This window comes from Nymphaea colorata, chromosome 7 (assembly GCF_008831285.2).
Source record: "Nymphaea colorata isolate Beijing-Zhang1983 chromosome 7, ASM883128v2, whole genome shotgun sequence".
Taxonomy (NCBI): Eukaryota; Viridiplantae; Streptophyta; class Magnoliopsida; order Nymphaeales; family Nymphaeaceae; genus Nymphaea; species Nymphaea colorata.
Window position 1 is genome coordinate 8,276,026 of NC_045144.1, and position 19,979 is coordinate 8,296,004.

A 19,979-nucleotide genomic window follows, 5' to 3' on the forward strand; every position below is an offset into this window, starting at 1 on the left:
AATTTCCAAGTACTCGACTGCAGCCTTAAAGAAAAAGATACTTTAAAAAAAAATAGAATAAAGTGCTCAATCAAGGACCCTTCAAGGCATCTCTTTATTTTTTGTTGAATAAAGCAGCATACGAGATCATGTATTATGAGAATTTTGGGGGAAAAAAATCAAAATTTACGTATCAAAAAACCACCTTCTCTTAATTTAAATTTGTTTCATGTTCAATTCGCTTCACCGTTCCACCTACGCTAACGTATTATAATTTTTCAAAACGTTTGGTTTCGCAGATCCCATTAGACGCCACTTCTTTTTTCTTTTCTATTTATTGACTTATTTTTGCCTCCATTGCTATCTATGGATCAAATATTATATGGCAGGCGTCAAAAAGCGACTGTTCCCGATATCATAGCTAAAAGCAGCGCAGGTATACGGAAATGCTCCTAATTAAGAAATTCAGAAAGATCAAATTCAACTAAACAACCGGCTATGTGGTCTCCACAGTCGTACCGACTCTCCTCCACGTTGCTTCCCAAGCACTTCGTTGCACCATCATCACACGTGAAAAGATGCTCTCAATCCTTGCTTCCAGCTTTAGGCAACTCCTTTTCTTTTTTTCATCCAATTGGGTGAATACAGCATAGAGATTCAACATACAAGTGGATGGTTGAGTCACATTGTCATAGATCTCAAAAAGGTATGAAGGTTAATTCCCCCCAACTTGCTAGCCAGAAAAGACAAGACGAAAAGGAAAAGATAAGATCTACAATACCGAGAGCTAACCCCTTAGAAGAAGACGCTGCCTCCACATACCAACTATGACCAAAGGGAAGAAAAGCACAGGAATCACCCCCAAGCAGTGAGGCCTGTGCCGTGCCCAATGAATGAGGGACTACAGTTCTCGACTATTCAAACACGTACACGGTCCAGAACAATGATGAAAAATCTTCCGGGAGCCTACATAATTACCAAAGAAGAGGATCCACATGGCGCCTCTTAATTTCCTTGGTGGTCTTCATATCGCCATGAGATCTCCAAAGTTTCGCATCAGAAATATGGAGCCAGCAAACATTCCAATTGAACGCAGCATCCGCTGAAAAATAAACAAGCAAATAGTTGAGAACCTAATCTATAAACGAACGAACCATGATAAGTGTAAAGATCGCATCATCGCAGTGAGAGTCAAGGTCCTTGTGTAAAACAGACACGGCTCTGTTGAGAATTCCGGATGCATCCAAAGGATGCTACATTATAGGATCCAAGATTCAAAATGGACTGTCAACATTTATTACTCCGAAACTCTTCACAAAGTTTACATTTAGGCTCCTTAGGCAAAGGATGGCCCAATAAAGTTCACAACTGGCTAGGAACAGAAAACCAGAAAGAATTGACTAGTAAAGTTAGAAACGCCAGATTGGAGGGGAAGCCAGATGTTTAATCTTCTTATTTTGTTTTCAAAGTTCAGAAAGAATATGATGGATTAGACTTTAGATACACTTCAAACGTTGTGAACATCCTAAATTTTAAGTCCCTCATTTGGGAAATTGGCTGTTTCGTTCTGCAACCAAATAAAGCAGAATTTGGACAAACATCATAACTCAAAGTTAAACAAAGTTATACACCACATAAGATTTCAAGGATATTGCAAAATATCACCTTCCCGGATCACAAAGAACATCAAATTAATGCTCCAAAATTACATCTAGAGATTCCAAATGAACTCTATACAAGAGAATAAAGAAGCTCGTCAAACATTGCTCCTTGAATTAACACAACAGAAAAGCCATCTAACCTACTGAAAAAAAATCTCAATACATGCCTCCTAAACTGATTGAGTAAAAATCAACAAGCAAGAAAAGTAGGTGACTGGGGAACAGCAAGACCATAGTCCACATTAACATATTTCCAGTTGCTGAAATCGTTTTGTCTCTTGTGCTTCATTTTACTGAAAAAAAAAATCGTTTAAATTTACAATTCAAGTCTACCATTTATTTCTAATTATTATAAATCATTTCTCAAGGTCCTTTGACGCATCTGTCATAAAGAAGTGTTTACCTAGGCTTAATTTAGCTCATGTTGTCACAAAGTTCTAACTTCTAAGTAATAGTTTTGTAATTCAATAAAAAAAATGGACCTGGAAAGGTGCCACCCAAAAACTCAAGTTCCAGGACTGGTTATTGCCCTTATGGACAAAAGCACCATATCCCAACCTTGGCTTGAAAGAAGAAAAAAAAGGTCATCTACAAGATTCTAGCATTTTCCAGATGGTCACCTTCCAGAAAGGACTCTATGTAGCACATCATCTTCAAGTCAACCAAAATTCCAACACAACTGAAGTTCATAAAACCAAAGGATTTATTAGGTTTAGAGAGACACTATGTTCTCAAAGCCTGTCCCATACATTTCTCAAGAATCAATAGGGCCATATTATAACTTATGATGAATCAGTGATCTTTTCAGGCTAGATTTATAAGCAACCAATTGATCACATTGAATCCAAAGTTCACCGCTGCACCTCCCTTTCTACCACATTTTATCAATCCTGAGGGTTTATAATTGACATTGCAACTTGTTCATTCTCATGAAGGATGAACAATCTATTACTCAGCTCCTCCATTAAGCATAATGTATTCTCATAGTTTAAGTGGGGAAATAAAATGCTGAAGTTGGCGATTAGAAGAGAAGATAGACCACAAAAACAAATGCACTTTGGCTGATGAGATTCATATCACAGCCTTATTAACCTCGGACCACATTGTTTTGCTTAACTAGTGACCAATCTCATCACAACAGGAGCAGAAAAAGAATGGATACATCAATTTTGGAATGTCTCCCTCATCCATCAAGTTATCCTTTCAACTCGAAGGGAAAAAAAATTATGAAAACTTTTCTTGGTTCCTCTATCTAATCGGGCATACTCAAGGGTATCATATGTTAATACTCTTAAAAAAAATGAAAATTGAGCTAAAAAAAAATCGAGTAAACTTAAGTAGTTTGGACCAAGTGTATCCCAAGTGCCTACTTTTAGGTATGGATACGACGACAAGGGAACATAGACCTTACCTAAGTACCTATTTGACTTAGGTTGTATCCCATTACAAGAAGACTCCAACATAAAATCGCAAGATTTTCATTTTTGGCAAGATTATCAAACTCTCACGATTTTTTCCTGTCTTTCATTTTATTTGTTTTTCTCATAAATATCACAAGATTTCAAAAATCTCATGATATCTGTGACACTAGTTTACATGTATACAAATGTATAAATATAGGTACATATACATATATGTTCATCTATAGATGGACATATACATAGGCTTTAAAAGGTGGTGGTGTTTTACGATATGAGTATGAGGTCAACGTGATATCAAGCAACAACTCCTATTCGTAAGAAGCTAAGCACGTTTGCAAGCTTTTCTAGAATCCCGTGTGTGATCAGAATCTCATATTACTCCCAAATGCAGCAGAAGTGGGTGTTGTGATTGAGAATTTTTATGAATGTATTCTACATATGAAAAAGATTGAAGTTTAGAGCCACTGAAACAAAGTTCATAAGGACTTGTTGTGAAACAAGTTTAGCTGAATAGAGATATCTGTGGAAAAAATCTGTAGCAAATAAACCAATGATAAGGGTATGATCTGACTAATCATCTCTGTTTTTGGAAATAAATATGAATAAGCATGAATTTCCTTATTTTGTTGATGTGTTTATTTAATACAACTTAACAGAACTTCATCTAATCTGAGTGATCAGATTTTAAGTTATTAACTTTTTCTTCTAATGACCTCCTGGTTAACAGCATTGTCACTAATATCATTCTCGGGTTTTTAACGGCGAAATTTTTTCTCATGCATTTTTTGGCAAAACTGTTTTTCTCAGGAAAATCTCGTGAAAAGTTTGAAAATTTTTAAAAAATGAAAAAATTCCACAAAATAGGCAAGTGAAATACATCAGAAAATAATAAGAAAAGCATAAATAAAACTAGATAAAAGTGTTAAAAAACTATTTTAATGACGAAAAAAATGATGAAAAATAAGTTCGTTTAAATTTAAACTTGAATCCATGGTGATTTCAACAATAAAAAAGAGAAAAAATAAAAAATAGGAAAAATAACGAAAATAATGTGATAAATATATATCCCGTTCTTTGCAAACTATAGTGATTCTTTCACATTGTTTTAGTTTTCCTTGGTTTTCTCGTGAATATCGTGATATTTTCACAAATATCATGATATCTATGACACTGGTTACAATGAGTAGCTTCACAAAATTAAAAGAAAGAAAAAAAAAATATGAAACCTTAGATCTGAAGCAAGATAGAACAATTCCAGTGTCACAAATGAAATAGACAAAATAAAATTAAATAAGAGGTAACAAATCAAGGCAACCAGAATAGCCATTTTGATTAAGGTCGGATCATGAATGTCATCAAAGGAATCATAGTTTTGATCATTGTCACCAATATCATTCTCGGGTTTTTAACGCAACTTTTTTGGGAAAATCTCAGGAAAAACTAAAAAAAAAATAAAAAAATAAAAAAATAAGGTACAAATGAAATAAATGAGAAACTAATAGGAAAACACAAATAGAACTATATAAAAGTAATAGAAGGAATGTTTTTAATGATAATAAAAATGATTGAAATGATTTAGTTTAATTTTATATTTAAATTCACGAAATATCAATGATAAAAAACAGGAAAATGAAAAAATCGTGAAAAAATCGCAAAAAGATGCGATAAGATCGCAAAAAATATTTTTTCCACTTTTTTTAAACTATCACGATTTTTCCCCATTTTTTCATTTTTCTTATTTTCGACGTTAATACTGCAATATTTTCAAAAATATCGCGATATATGTGACACTGGTTTTGGTTAATGCAGAAATTTATTTAATAAAGGACCAAAGTTTACCAGAAACAGGGAAACCAAAAATACGATTAGAGTCAGAAATATACAAGACGACAATAAGGAAAAAACAAATATAAATTATAAACTAATCAAAGTCTGCAATCAAACTTAACCTTTGTCACACTTGGCTATCTACTTTGTTATCCTATCAACTTTGATTGGCTATAATGTACTCTACTTCATTCATGCTTAACCTTGCTTAACCTTTGTCACACTTGGCTATCTACTTTTTTATCCTATCAACTTTGGAAATGGCTGAGTGAAGTTGAGTGGGCATGTCTCCTACTCTATGTTAAGAAATATTTACCTACCAAGGAATTTCCTAGTCATTAACATAAGAGGTGACGGAATCTACGCTTTAGCAATTGCTGAATTAAAAATCTGTTAAGATGAAATGAACTCAAGAATTGATGTGACTGACTATGTTGTTAAGGCCTCGCCTAAGCCTCACTTAATCCCTCGCCTAGTCGCCTAAGTCCACCACTTAGGCAATGGGATACGTGTTGGCGCCTAGGCTGGCCTAGGCGCCAACACGCCTAGTCCATGAGAAAGTGAAAAGTCACCTTCCCTTTCAATTAAAGCTTTCTTAATTGAGTATATATTGTTATGTACTTTATTTTGTATTCATTACGTATTTTTATGTATTATTATGTTGATTATTCTTTTATATGTATATCGTTATATGTGTATACTATTAGTCACTTAGTATGCTATATAGAATTGTGATACCTCATACTTGTTATATGTATAATTAGTAAGGTTATGTTGCGTACTTATATCATAATATCATATATTTATATGTATTGTTAATTTGTTATATCTGTTATAAACTTATATGTATATACTATTATGTTAAATTATATTGTAATACAATTGGTTATTCTCATTATATGTATTGTAATATGTGTACTATGTATATACTGCTATGTACAGTCTACCTGTTATATAGTATTGCATCAACCTATTATATGTATATACTGTTATATGTATACATTAGTTTGGTTATGTACTTGTATGTATGCTATTATGTACTGTTAATTTTTTTTATCATATTATGTATTTCTTTAAGTACAGATGGATTAACGCCTTCTTGCAGATTTACATTCCTTCTTTTAAAGATTAGATTTATTTTTTATTTTTGTTTCTTGTATTAGATTACATTTAATAAGTAATGTTAAACTTCTTCTATTAATTTTGCATGTTCAATGAAATCAACAATTAATTTTTGATAATTTGATTATGCTTGTTATATTACTAGTCTCCACATTTCAAATATTAATAATAGTTAATCAAAATAACTTGACATATTAAGTTATTAACATAACTAAAAATTTTAAATAAAAGGTTGCCTTTTTTGCCTAGGCGCCAGGCAGCGCCTGCGCACCTTGACAACATAGGTGACCGATGATGGATCTGGTTACAAAAGCACTGATTCTAGTCATTTATAATAGTTTCACTAGAACTACTTACAAATAGTCATACTCTACATCATGACATAAGATGAGTAGGTGAAAGAATTATGAGGTTGGGAATGGAAAAGCAAAGGTATGGTTCAGAAGTATATGGATATACACATGATTGTTTTCTTTTCTTAGTATAGAATTGAATTCAGATTTGAGCTAAGACATGGAGAGTAAAGTTTTTGCGATAATAAATGTACATAGCATATGCACACATCATCGTAAAAGCATGATTATGATTTATGTCCAATACTAACGGATGCACATCAAACACTAACAAAGGACATTATGTAAAACAAATTCTAAACATGCTTACTTGTATAGATGTGTTCTACAATGTTAAAAATTTTAACCCCAGTCCCTCTAGGGATTTGTGGTTTGTTGAACTGGAATAGTCTTGGGGGATGTGCCCAAGGTATTCTTCTACGATAATTATTAAAACATAGCTGTAACGACAAATCCTAAAAGCAGATTCATAGTAAAAGAAACACTGACCATGTTTTAATTTTAAATAATGACATATGAAAGTGCAAGCTGAGTCTAGTAGGTGGTTTGTCATAGGAGGTGATATTGCATGAGCTCACTATGGCTGCACACTCCTCACATGTACTAGACTACCCACATGAAATTAGGCAGCACAAAGCCCATGATTCTACTTATGTTTTTGTTTAAAGAGAGAGACGTCTCCTAGTCCCTCAACCCAAGGGCCTAAAAGGAGCCAGTCTACCACTTCACGGGATGTTGGTGGTTTGACCTTGCTGTTGTAGCAATGATCTTAGATATTTCGTGAGGCTTCACTACAAGTTCCCCTCAATCTTTGCAGATCGCCTAGTGAAGATATATTTTGTTCTACCTATACATTGTGCCCATAGGTTTTTCTATTGATGCTTGTCACGATAACTATGATTAATTGTCAATGAATTGGTGTGACTTTGTATCCCATGAGAGTTTTGTATACATCGTTTGTGATAGCATTCCATGTGTAGCATGAAAACATGCAACTTATAGACGGTAGCCATATGTATCTGCATATCTACTTTGTCGGACCATGTTCCACCCATAGTTGAATATTGTCGTGATCGGATAAATTTGGCCATCCCTTATGCTTCTACAAGTAGTTCTTGATAGATTGTTGGCTCCGAGATTGACTTCCTCAATTTTTCAATGGACTAGCATTGGTGATCTAAGCACTACATCAAGTCAGGGATTTTATGGGTGTTTTGTTGGTTGAGTATAACACCTAGTTTGGATGGAGAGAGAGAGAGAGAGAGAGAGAGAGAGAGAGAGAGAGAGAGAGGAAGATATGGAAACAAAGATATTTCCACGTTTGGATGAAGAATTAATGGGAAGGGAAAGAAAAGAAAAGTTAAGAACTGTGTTTGGGTGTAAAGGAAATGAATGGAGAGGGAAGGAAAGGAAAGAATTTTCTAACATAATTATAATCCCTCCAAAAAGAGAGATCGGGAGGGAATTTCTTCTCATTTCCCTCCCTATTCCCTTTCTTTTCTTCCATCCAAACAGATTGTAAGTGTCTTTGTGTGAGTCCTAAAGGGGCCACTTAAAGCAGTGTTTTGTTAGTTTTTGGTTGGTTTGCAGCTGTGGTTAAGTTTTAAAGACTCGATGTTTATTTCTGTTATGGTAAAAAAAATGTCAAAACTTGGGTTGTGACACTTACAGATCCTAAACCTTTTGGAAAGATGCTCCAGAAAAGCTTAGATGTTGATTCACACAAGTATGAGACATGCTGAAATCAGCCTTCCGGATATTACTAAGGTCTAAAGCACAATTTACTGGGCCATCAACTACCACCAGGGAGAACTTAGTTACTCGATCGATGTTAATGCCGTTAGTCCGATTGAACCACTTCCTTAATAACTGGATGACCACCAAATCCCTACTCAGGACAAAATTCCAACAGTATCCTTGCGTATCAACTCCAATGAACAAATAAACTCAACAATAACCAACACCGTTAGTTTAACACCCTAACTTCAAGTACAGGAAAGCCGGTATCCCAATACCTGAAGCACACCCTCCAATTATATATAGCAAAGAGATGGCCACTCAATTGCTAGTCAAGACTGGAATTCGCAACTGGTCCTAAACAAACTTTAACTGTTTAGCAATAAATTAAAAAATGGTGCAGAAGTCAAAAATATTACCCATAATCGGCATTGCCAATCCGTGCTCTATAACTAAAATAAGAAATAAATCAGATGCCAACCTTGAATGGCTCAATCACGATAATGAATGCAATTGAATCTCAATCACTCACACAAAATGAACACCAGTAGGACAATTTGATTTCCTATACCAATTTCGTTATCCTCCTATTCAACCCACAAAAAAATTATATTAACCAATAACGGAATACGCCATGTCCACTTGGATGGTTTAGTAATCAAATGCACACATATCAATATAATAATGCGCACATCCCACTACTCTGATTCTAAACTATCCTGGTGATGGCAAAAATCTCGATTGCAGGAGCTTTTCAAGTGAACGACGTTCCCTGAACGATACCGAGAACCACCTCATTCGATTCTGATGAAAACCACACTGGATTTTCAGAAATCAAGAACGGCCAAAGAAAATCACGACCACTCGATTAAAAAAAATGAATGTTTTTTAAGTGGCTATTCGTATCGCATGAGGCTCCGGAATCAGAAGCGAGAACAACAGAGAAAGCAATAGAGGAAAGAGTCACCGAACCGACCATATTGAACGCCCATTTCTCCTCGTCCTGGATCTGCGAGCTGATAAATTCTTTCACCTTCTCTACTGAAACGGAAACCCCCGCCATCAGCACGACTCAGAGCTCGGGTGTCGGGAGACGAATTGGTAGGGGTCCCTCGGGGAAAAATCTCTAGGGTTTTTGGACGGAGCGGGTGAGGGGGGAAAACCTCTCCCTCCCAGGTTTATATAGTAAACTTTATCAGGAAAATGCCATCCACTGGTGGTTTTGGAAATTGCAACAGCCCAACCTCCCGGTAAAGGTGTGGACGGAACGGGTTTGCCCCCACCCAACCCGACCAGTACGAAATTAGATATTGTTTCGGATTTGGACATAAACATGGACCTTCGATTAATGCTTGGATTTGATCGTAACGTCTGAATAGTGATTGGTATTGAGATCCAAGTGTAATTGACTAATGTTTATTTGGATCCGGGTTGAGTTTAAGCTTGTGTTGGAAACAACAAGTTTTCACCAGAAAAAGGACGCTGAATGATTACATTTACTTTGCATGAGATAACAACATCATGAAAACAGTTTAAGATATTCAACCACGAACTAGTTGATTTCCAAATGGTCCCTAGAGCCATATTTTTCATTTTTTCATCAAAAAATGTCAAAGTAACGAGTATCATCCCATTCTCACATGCATTATTCTTCAGAATTATAAATGATGGATATGCGATGCTCTAGTTGATAGATGTATTACGTCTCATTCAAATTCCAAAACGACCAGGAAATGAGAGGCTTTGGACTTTTGGTGTTATAAAACAATAGGCATTGGGACTCTTGGAGAAGAAAGAAGAGGATCTCTATGATAACTATATGGCCTAACAATCTCTTCTTTAACAAGAAAAGGGAGAAATAAATTGCATGAGGAAGGGGTGAAATATTCTAGGTGGTTCGGCCACTCGTGATTTCTTCATCCCTGGTAAAAAAAATTGATAATTTTAGAGATAAGAAGTTATAAATTGACTAATTAATTGTTCTCAAGCTACCTTCTCCACAATAAATGGCAATCTCATATAGTTCCTGCAATTGAAAAAAATGAAAGGACAATGAAATAGTTAGATTGAACGCACGAACTATGAATATAATCAAGTATATTACTGAAACAAAGTTATATTACACAAATAAAACAATCACATACAACATAATGATCATATAAGTTTTTAATAAAGCCTTACTTGAGACATAATCTTTCCACATAAAAATAGAGATGTGATCACCACCAAGTTCATTGTTACTTCCACATGGTTGTGTTTGTTGAATATTTTCGTGGTAGAGAGAAGAACTCACTAAGGCATCCAACAAAGTAGATTATTGGCGGATGGACTCAATTGCAAAAAAAAAAGCAAAACCTGTTTCAAGAATAAAAAGGGCAAAAATGAGAGAGAGAGAGAGAGAGAGAGAGAGTCACCTATCGATGGAAGAAGATCCCAGCACAATCCCACACTCAACAAGTCCTCCTGCAAACGACCACAGATAAAGGATCTTTAGGAAGAGGAAAAGAGTAGGAGGAGAGAACAGATAATGAAAAGGAAGCAATAGGAGATGAAGTGGAGCTGAGGCGACGTTGTCGAGGGAGGAGCTTCAATGGCTTGCGAATTGTTCCAAGGTAAACCACAGAACGAGTTAGAGCAAGGCAAGTATTTATGCCTACTGTTCTGTTGTCGAGTCTAACCTTTGAGTTCTATTTCTGTCGTTTGAGTTATCATGAAAATTTTGGAACATGTTCTACTTGTTCCTAATTGTTTCATGCTTATGAAACGACCTCTAAGTTTTGTTGCTCTTTAGGGACATATATTAGAATGAACTTGCGCCAAGGAAGATCCTGGGTTTGGCTTGACAACACCAAACTCATTACAAGTAATCATTGGATGTGAAGGCACAGTATTGATATTGTTTGTCATGACATTCTCATCTTGAAGTGTTGAATCTTGAAGAGCCAAAGGAGCGACTATAGTATATTCATTTGTTGTATTATATTCTTCAATGCAAGGTGTGTCGCTAGTTAAGTTACAAAAATTTTATTGTATAAAACAAACTTCAATGGTGAATGGCGAGATCCACTTTGAAAAATCTGATCCTTGAGAATGATGAGCGTCAGCAACTACAGATTGAAACAAAGTACACACATAGGTGTAAAAGAGGCTGAAGTTTATGGTTAGTATCGTCCCTGAGGTTGTGGAAAACGTAAGATGTCAAATAAATGTTCGAATGGTTTACCAAAAAGTCTTTGAAAATGTGAATCTAAAAATGATAGAACTATTGGACAGCATGTACATGATCCAAACAGCGGCATTGAAGACTTCAACCCAGTGCTTAGTCAGAATAAGAGCTTCAAGGAGCATTGACAACTCAATTCAACTATAGTGCAGGGTCGATGCTCAAAACCACCAAGATGGAAACAAGAGCAAAAAAATTCAAGAATCCCTTCAAATATCTTAAATTAGATATGTTAATGGTTCCAATTTTTAATTTGATGTATTTTTTAACATATCCAATTTATTTAATGGGTTCAAATTTAAACTTGAATGTAAATTAAGAAATGTTTATACCACATTTGAATCCGACTTTCAAATTCACATTTGTATATGATAAAAAAATCAAATTCATTCAAGGGACCTAGGCTTAACTGCTCAGCGATACTTCTTATACCGAAGGAGCCAAAAGTTCAAATCCCGTGGCCGTTGCTCCACTCCAGTTTGTTGTTTCTTTGACATGCAAATAATGACAAGTGTAATACTAAAATTGAGTCTCAATAAATTGTAAGTTGACTCAGGTCCCGAAACAAGTCAAAACCTTTGAAGTATAATGGTACGATGGTGAGGGCTTTACTCCTAAGGAGGTTTCCTCTAAATGAACTGTAAAAGAAAAATTTACAACCAAATCCAATTTGATGCTAAAACGGGACAGTTTAAACTCTAAAGTAAGGGACTAAGTAAAGGTTTCATAATTTTTTTGAAGAAATTACAAAAAACCATGTAAAGAATGAGCCAATAACAAATAAGCGCCTAACTTTCTAAACACTTCAAAACCCAGCTAACTTTTCCATAAGGGCCCGTTTGATGGGCGGGTGAAATTTAACGCGGTAAGTTTACCATGGTAATTTTTTTTAGAAAAATTTAGTGGATGAAATTTCACCCTCTTCCAAAACGAGGACCTGTTTGATTGTCGGGTGAAATTTAACGTGGTAAATTTAACCTTGTTTGATGAACATGAAGAATTTAACGTGGTAAATTTAACCCTGTTTGATGCACAGGAAAAATTTAACCTAGAAAATGTTGTTTTTTTTCTCCTCCCCAATCTGACGTTGGAAGGAGTACGAATGTGATCTTCCAAAACAACAAAAGATCACCACTCAAATAAATGCCACAAAAGCTTGTGTCAAGAAGCCGAAACATCTAACGAGAAAGATCATCACCTTATCACTGGTTCTTATATGTCCAGATTACCCAAACACACCACCAAACGAGAAAAATCATCACCTCATGGAACCACCACCAAGCCAAAACCAATAAACAAAAAATGGACTGCAGAACCCATATATTTCTTCATGAATCATCCCAAAACAAATCACCATACAGCCAGTTCATTAAGAGACGACCATTCACACGATATATGTAACAAAAAGCAAAAAGAAATATCCAGCAACACCTTACAACAAAAAGCACCTTCTTGAGAGCATCTACAACTGCAAAAGTTATATATTTGTTCCCAAAAGCATTAAACAAAAATTGTTGACGAAATGAACTTTAAAAGCATAACAAAGTTTTATCCACAAAAGTTACATGAGTACGAATCCACAAAAGAGTGTATTTTCTACTAAGAAGAAAAAAAAAGTTTAATGAGTACATATCCAACAAAGAAAACATGTAATCACAAAACAAGTAATCCAACATTTGTGGCTGCACTTCCGTTCTTCAAACTTCGTGTCTTCTATATCTTGCTTTGCGATGACATCTTCAATGAGTGGAGACTTGCGTACTTGCACACCATACTTGTTCTGGAAATACTCATGCATGTGATTTTCTGCTACTTCTAATGAATCAAACGATCTGAAGATGGCACCCTTGTACCGATAGACTAATGGTTGGCACCGCTCCCAGCTGTCATATATGTCTCGCCCACGCCCTTCGAAAACCACATAGTACTTTTGGCAGGGCATCATCTTCGTTGTCCTGTTGAAAAGAAAACAAATGTCAGACAATCAAACTGAAGAAGTTGTCAACATTTATAAACAAACTTACTATTCAATTGATAATCTGTAAACATTTGAGATGATATAGCTGCTCTCAAAGCATTGTTGCTTCCTCGCTGATGTGTTTGGCTTGCAATTTCAGGTTCGCTTAAGACAAAGTTATCAGTCGAAGGTGCATCTTCATCATCAAATTGCTCGGCATTTGGATTGTGTTCAATTATGAAGTTGTGCAATACACATGTAGCAAGAACGATTTGAGCTTGTTTTTGGAATGGATACTGAACTTGCATTTTCAATATTGAAAAACGACCTTTCAACATGCCAAAAGTTCTTTCTACTGTATTTCGAAGTGATGAATGCCTATGGTTGAATAATTCTTCTTCTGTTCTAGGTGAGCGTGCTCCCCGAGTGTTAAACTCAGACATATGATAACGATGTCCTCGATAAGGTGTAAGCAAACCGACAATGTTTGGATACCCCCCATCAGCCAGATAAAATTTTCCTACAATTGAACAAAATTTATTTATACATTGATACATGCTTCTTAAAAGAGTGAATTGGTTGGTGGAACTACGTACCTTCTGGGACAACAAATGGGTCTGTTTCATGATCTAGTGCATTGTACAATACTCTTGAGTCTGTTGCACTTCCTTCCCATCCAGCCAAAACGTAGTGGAATCTAGTATCTAATCCGACTACAGCCATGACGTTTTGAGAAACGAAACCTTTTCTATTGCGAAACCTTGCTTGATCTGAAGCTGGGACCCATGCAGGTATATGTGTGTCATCGATTGCTCCTAAACAATTCTATATGACAAGGCAACTAGTTAGTCATGTTGTAGTTTGTCTTGTTGTATGTGTCATGTTGAGTTCAAGATGATGAAATTACCTCAAAATATGGAAAGAATCGTTTAGAATGTCGAATATGTGCTGGCATCATCTCATCAGTATACATATCGCTCGTAGCACTAGGCTGACATATTTACTTATTGTTTGTCCGGAATGTTGAAACGTATTTTGAACAGCACGATTCCGTTCATTATGTCCAATTGTCAAAAGCAATATAGCTACTTGTTCTTCTACGGTAATGTCACGAGCATCCTCCAACAAATTTCTATCCCTTAGAATGTTACACAGTCTCATATATGTATGCCCTTTCATACGGAGTAAGTCCAAACAATTTCTAGGATGACCGTGAAGCATAAGTTGGACAAAAGATGTACCAGCATCTCGAAATGGATGAACAATCCTCCTAGATGATGGTTGGTCTTTTAACCAAAAGAAGACGAACACAAAAACCATTCGAATGATGAAAAGCACTCGTTCATTGTCATCATCGAACATGTCAACATCAATCATTTTGACTAAACCGCATGTACATGTAAGGTGCTTTATTGAATAACATAATTTCCAACATGTGTTTCAGCACAACAAAAAAGAAAGGATTGCAGGACAAGATCATAATGAAGAACAAAAACAGATTGCTTCAATAACAACAATTTCACACTACATGGAAGATCATGAAATTATAAGTAAAACATACAACAAATGTTATTGTGCCAAATGAATCATACAAATAATTCTACTAACAAATATGGAATCTTACCTATAAATCACCAAGTCTACGTGACAACCATGTTAGCCGGTCTTCAGGTGGAACGTTGAGAAAGATCATGAAATTTGTTCCCTCTCCTAACAGGTCCAGACTCAGCAGTCTTGTATGACTATCTAGTAGCCCTGTGTCCACCATCTCTTGTAAAATTTCACAACATTTGGCATATTGAAACCCTCTAGAAGTATGTGTTAGGGCGTCCACATTTTTAGCTATACCATTCAACAAATTGTAATACATGTCATCATTGGTTGACATGTTCCGTTTTGACCTACGTGTACTTGTATTGGTTGTCGGATTCTCAGTTGTAGGAGTTGTAGGTAGTGGCGATTGTAGGGGTGTACCATCATTTGGCGTCTGTGTAAATGACTGTTCACTATCAAACTGCATGTACGAAGGTGAATTCTGGAAAGCAGGTGTACATGGGAGTGGTTCAGTCTCAGCTTCTAGCACGTTGTTTAATGTTACTGCGTTTTGCCCAGTTGCATGAGATTCGCCATATACCTCGGTGAACTCATCATAGTATCTCCATACTTTTGGCCCTCTGTACTTTTTCCTATTTGGATATTTCTGAAAAAATTCATGTGTTCAAATATTGCACAAGCAAATACAAGTGAGACAAAACCTAACAGAATTAATTTTATAATTTACCTGAACATAGTCGTTCCATACTTGGGGGTCGCATTTGTTAATTGGGTCGTAGTCAAACCCACTTGTGTTCAACATTTCTTTCATCACTGTCAAGTTGGGTTTGGAATACTTCAATTTGTTTTTATTTTGTCTTTCGTGAATTCTGGACCGAATCTATCCATCATTCCTTTTTCAATAGCTGTGTATGCTTTGGGCTTCAAACCTCCGCCGGATTTCATGCCAGGTATGCGTGACTGCTCCACAAGAAACTGGACTATGTGGTCCATTTGTGGTTCAGTCCACGTAAGATTTTCTCTTGAATGACCGCTGTCTTCCATGGTAACATTTTGTATAATAATTCTTCACAGTAACAGTTTTATAAATCTAACATGAACAACAGTTGTACGAGAAACATTTTAAAACATGACATTAATAATTCTATATCATTATAAAACAAAACAAAGAGATATTTTAAACTGTCGTTCATAACAATTGTGTAAATTTTCACTTGTTCAGCAACAAACCGACACAGTTAAAATCAATTGAAACGCTAGAAAAACATTCCACTAGATGACCAAAGGATCCAGTTAAAACCAACAAAGGATGGTAATTTCAAAAGAAAAATGAACATGCAAGCAAGCATATGGAATGCATGATGAAGCTACAATCGGAACCATAAATACATAAATGATGTAATAAAACTACTGATGGAAAATAATGAACATGTGTGACAACATAAGCCACCTCAAAGAAGTGAAGGTCCACATACATCGAATCTAAACATCAGTAATACAAAGTCAGAAACTAATTCACCTTGTTTCTGAACAACTGGATGCAAAAAAAAAAGTCAAAAACATTGAAAAAATGGCTGTTCATTTCAGTATGGATTGCCAATATACAATCCATAAGATCTAACCTTCCATTGTCTGCACAAGCTTCTTAAAATACACATAAAGAAGTATGGAAGGCAAGAAACAATCATTTTCTTTAAAGAATGAGAAAAGGATCCTCATGCACCTCAGGTAGATGTTATAAATCGATGAGATTACTCCCCTTGTTAATGTGTATTTGCTCTAGTTAGGAGAATCCTTTCAAATGACAATCAAACAAGGATTTTGAGCACGATATTGATAGAAAAGATTAACATGCATCCCTGTTTCTAAAGAAGAATAGTATGCATCTAAAAATTATATAAGAACCTTAGCCTTATTGGTTAAGACACATGCATTTCAAGTGTGCATCAGGCCAGATATCTATTAAGCTTCGAGGTCCCCACCCAAACACAGGTCAGTTTGGGGCTTAGGCCCAAAAATGACAGTGCCCAAACAAAAGCTGGCCTGGTTCTGTTACAAAAATTAACAGCCATGGCATGGTGCAACCAAATAAAAGCATCCAAATCTCCCATTGCAATGATCTCCAAGAGCCTGTCAGAAAAGTGTTTCAGCCTTGGAATGATAGAATATATGCATTCAGGTGGGCTACCGTTGTTTCCTCCTGCTATTTTTCCATTACAAAATGAGCAACTTTCTTTGTTTCCTCCTGCTATTTTTTCATTACAAAATGAGCAAGTTTCTATGTTCTTTCTGGAAATGAAAGCACACATGCAAACTATTGAATAACTTCCACAAAGAAAAGAAAAATAGCATCCGCACGGCAGCAGGAAATTTCTCATTAGAAGCTGCCCGGCATTATGAACTAAGACGTTTTCCAATCACACAATTTAACCTTAGCAATATCAGTTTAGAACTTCAAAATACAGGCAGAAATCAAATGGAATCAAAGGAGCGAACTGTTAATGTAAAGCATTGTGTGTGTTGCATGGAAAATCCTTCTTCCGGGATGTTGAATAGCAGCAAATGTGTAAGCGCTCACATAGTTTAGTAAGACTGAAATGACGCCAATCAATTTTTAGGTTTTGAGAAAGGGAGAAAGGGAAGGCAAGAGAGAAAGGGAGAAAGGTTTTCTGGATCATTAGCGCCACAACACGCAAGGAAAAAATGAAAACAATAGAACCACAACATGCATGAGCAAAAAGGAAAACAGCATACTAAGGAAAACGCCCAAATCTCGAAGAAGGAGAAGCGAGAGAGATAGAGAGACTCACAGCAGAGGGGGACAAGCAAAGAGGAAAACGCCCAAATCTCTGCGTATGTCTTCCCTGCCATACAGAACATCATCTTAGGACATAAGAGAAAGGGAGAAAGGGAAGGCATCAGATAGAGAAAGGGAGAAAGCATACCGACGGAAGAGCAGAGAGGCGATGGCGGAGATGCGACGGTGCAACGGAGAGGATAATGCGCAGCAGCGACGGTGGGAGTGAACGCTTATGCCACGGTGAGAAGCAGGAGGGACGAGGAGCAGCGGAGGGAAGTCGGGTTGCTTGAGCGCCCGAAACAAAAACTCGAGCTGTTGAAATTTCAACCGCTCGAAAGTCAGAGCTCGGGGCTCGGACTTTTGAGCGGTTGAAATTTCGACCGCTCTCTTTTATAGAAAATGAGAGAAATTTTATTGTGTTTGATGGTTGTTTCGTCGGGCGGGCGCACCCGCCCGTACACATTTCAACCGCGGGCCCCATTTACCTCGGGGCCTAAAATTAGCAAACAACAGTCAGAGAAAAACACTAAAATGTTCGATCAAATGACAAATTTGTCCTTACTAAAAGTTCTTTTTCGAAAATAAAAATATATATATATATATATCGCCCCCTGGCTGGGCGGCTAGGGGCAACGGCGGCGAGGGACGCTGCAGTTTCCGGCACTAGAAAGGAAAGGAAATCGTCTACGACCCTCTGTTGCTAGCACGACTTTCTAGCAAGCAACGTGACCCCCAAATCTCCACAAACAAAGTATCAGGACACCATGAGAGTAAGCCATGTATCCAGCAACAGGATTGCTATCAGGGAAACCGGATAACTCATGGAGAGCATTGAAGCAAGTTGAGGACGCGATCGAGAAGCATACACCATCCACTCTTTTCTGACCCGACGAAGGCATTATCTTCCAGAATGGATTCTTCTGGAGTGAAGACGGGTTTCTTGAGCGGATTCAGGGTAGCGGCGCGAAGAATGGAGTTTGAAAGAAACGAGTTTCGGGAAGTCGGTGGGGTGATGTGAGGGGGAACGGGGGACGCCGAGGGTAGGGCGACGAGAGGAAGATGTGGCGGCGAGAGGTATGGAGCGGACAGCTTTGAGCCCATTTCTATAACGTAAATTCCTTGTTTAAATAAATAGTGATAGCAATTTCATTAATATATACGTGTGGACCATTAGACAAATACTTATTAATCCAATTAGATATTTATTCAAAACCAATTTTAAATCCATAATTTCTTAAAGCCGAATCCGATCCAATTTGTTAATCAAAAGTAAATTCTTTTTTTCATATCCGACTTATTTTGGGTCGTCCGATCGAGTATTCTATTCAAACTCAAATTTGACATTCTTGTTCTAAATGTATCTCATTAAGATCCTCCAAACCTTTACAAATAAAATGAAAACCTCCTAACATTAACACCAAATTAGAGCTTGATCAGTTTTTAAATATTTATAAAAAATTTGACCGCAACTAAAAATTGAGAGAAAACAGTTAAAAAAGACTTTTTAAATATTTCTAAAAATTTGACCTCAACAACAAATTGTGAGAAATTAGTAAAAAAAATAGACCCCTCTCTCTCTCTCTCTATTATATATATATATATATATATATATATATATATATATATATATATAGCATGGCTCTTAAAGGATGGGGTAGCTCACCAGCAACCTGAAGTTCATTTTTTCATATCTTTCTAGCACATTACTTCGACACGCCATACACGTTCGACACATTGTTTTCAGGTTTCAGATGGTTTAAAACAGTGAGGCTTTTTTAAGCTTCAAATGACAGTTTTTTTTTCTTTTTGAAAAAACACCATACATTTTGAAACAATTAATTTTGGCGAGAAAGAAACAAGTGGTCAAAATCGTAAAAATAAATGCAAAAAAATGAAATTAAAAAACTGATAACTAAAAACTATAAAAAACAAGAAAAACGATGAAAAAAAATAAAAAAGAAACAGAAAACAAAGAAATGTTCACACTTTTTTTGGTTTTGGAGTTTTTCGAAAAAACATGTTTTTAACATGCTTTAACACGATATTTTGGAAAAGAAATAAAAGAGTTTTTTGCGGCTATGCCATCAACACAATTGTTGTTATTCCTCATTTGGGGTATCTTCATTCATTCAGTCATTCCTGCGGTGTACAGGTTTGTCTAACCAACCAGGTCTGGGACACACCATTTTGCAGCTTCCATTGGAAGCCTCCCCATCCTCCATGAACACATCATCTGCATAGGGCGCACAGGACTCCAAGCGAAAGCCTTGCCACTACTTAGCGTGCTAACAGAATAAGTCGGATAAAATATGTTAGCACGGGCAAGCTAGCCAGCCAATGAGTTC

General features: G+C 36.3%; 2 protein-coding genes across 5 annotated transcripts; both read right to left on the minus strand.

The window, feature by feature from the left end:
• Window positions 1-581: 581 nt before the first annotated feature.
• On the minus strand, window positions 582-9,299 carry LOC116257073 (mitochondrial import receptor subunit TOM5 homolog). The gene is made up of 2 exons (XM_031633688.2): window positions 9,077-9,299; window positions 582-1,081 (listed from the first exon to the last, which is right to left on the minus strand). The coding sequence occupies exons 1-2, from the start codon at window positions 9,161-9,163 to the stop codon at window positions 1,004-1,006; spliced, it is 165 nt and encodes a 54-aa protein (XP_031489548.1). The 5' UTR covers window positions 9,164-9,299; the 3' UTR covers window positions 582-1,003.
• A 3,524-nt stretch (window positions 9,300-12,823) lies between these two features.
• Window positions 12,824-18,713, minus strand: LOC116257390 (protein ALP1-like). 4 transcript variants are annotated; one of them, XM_050078903.1, is made up of 6 exons: window positions 17,780-18,713; window positions 17,645-17,698; window positions 14,188-14,550; window positions 13,877-14,105; window positions 13,348-13,800; window positions 12,824-13,278 (listed from the first exon to the last, which is right to left on the minus strand). In XM_050078903.1, the coding sequence occupies exons 3-6, from the start codon at window positions 14,251-14,253 to the stop codon at window positions 13,265-13,267; spliced, it is 762 nt and encodes a 253-aa protein (XP_049934860.1). In that variant the 5' UTR covers window positions 14,254-14,550; window positions 17,645-17,698; window positions 17,780-18,713; the 3' UTR covers window positions 12,824-13,264. The 4 variants fall into 4 exon arrangements, 2 of the variants coding, with proteins under 2 accessions (XP_049934860.1, XP_049934859.1); XM_050078902.1 differs by having other exon boundaries at window positions 14,188-14,566; XR_007573940.1 differs by lacking the exons at window positions 13,348-13,800; window positions 13,877-14,105; window positions 14,188-14,550 and adding exons at window positions 14,905-15,480; window positions 15,562-15,900 and having other exon boundaries at window positions 17,780-18,709.
• Window positions 18,714-19,979: the final 1,266 nt, after the last annotated feature.

Coding starts and splice junctions, on each gene's coding strand:
- LOC116257073 (XM_031633688.2), bottom strand. CDS start 9,163: ATGGCGGGGGTTTCCGTTTCAGTAGAGAAGGTGAAAGAATTTATCAGC. Junction 1,082..9,076: donor AGAAATGGGCGTTCAATATG/GTCGGTTCGGTG, acceptor TTTATTTTTCAG/CGGATGCTGCGTTCAATTGG.
- LOC116257390 (XM_050078903.1), bottom strand. CDS start 14,253: ATGTATACTGATGAGATGATGCCAGCACATATTCGACATTCTAAACGA. Junction 14,106..14,187: donor GATTCTTTCCATATTTTGAG/GTAATTTCATCA, acceptor CTTGTCATATAG/AATTGTTTAGGAGCAATCGA. Junction 13,801..13,876: donor CCCATTTGTTGTCCCAGAAG/GTACGTAGTTCC, acceptor GTTCAATTGTAG/GAAAATTTTATCTGGCTGAT.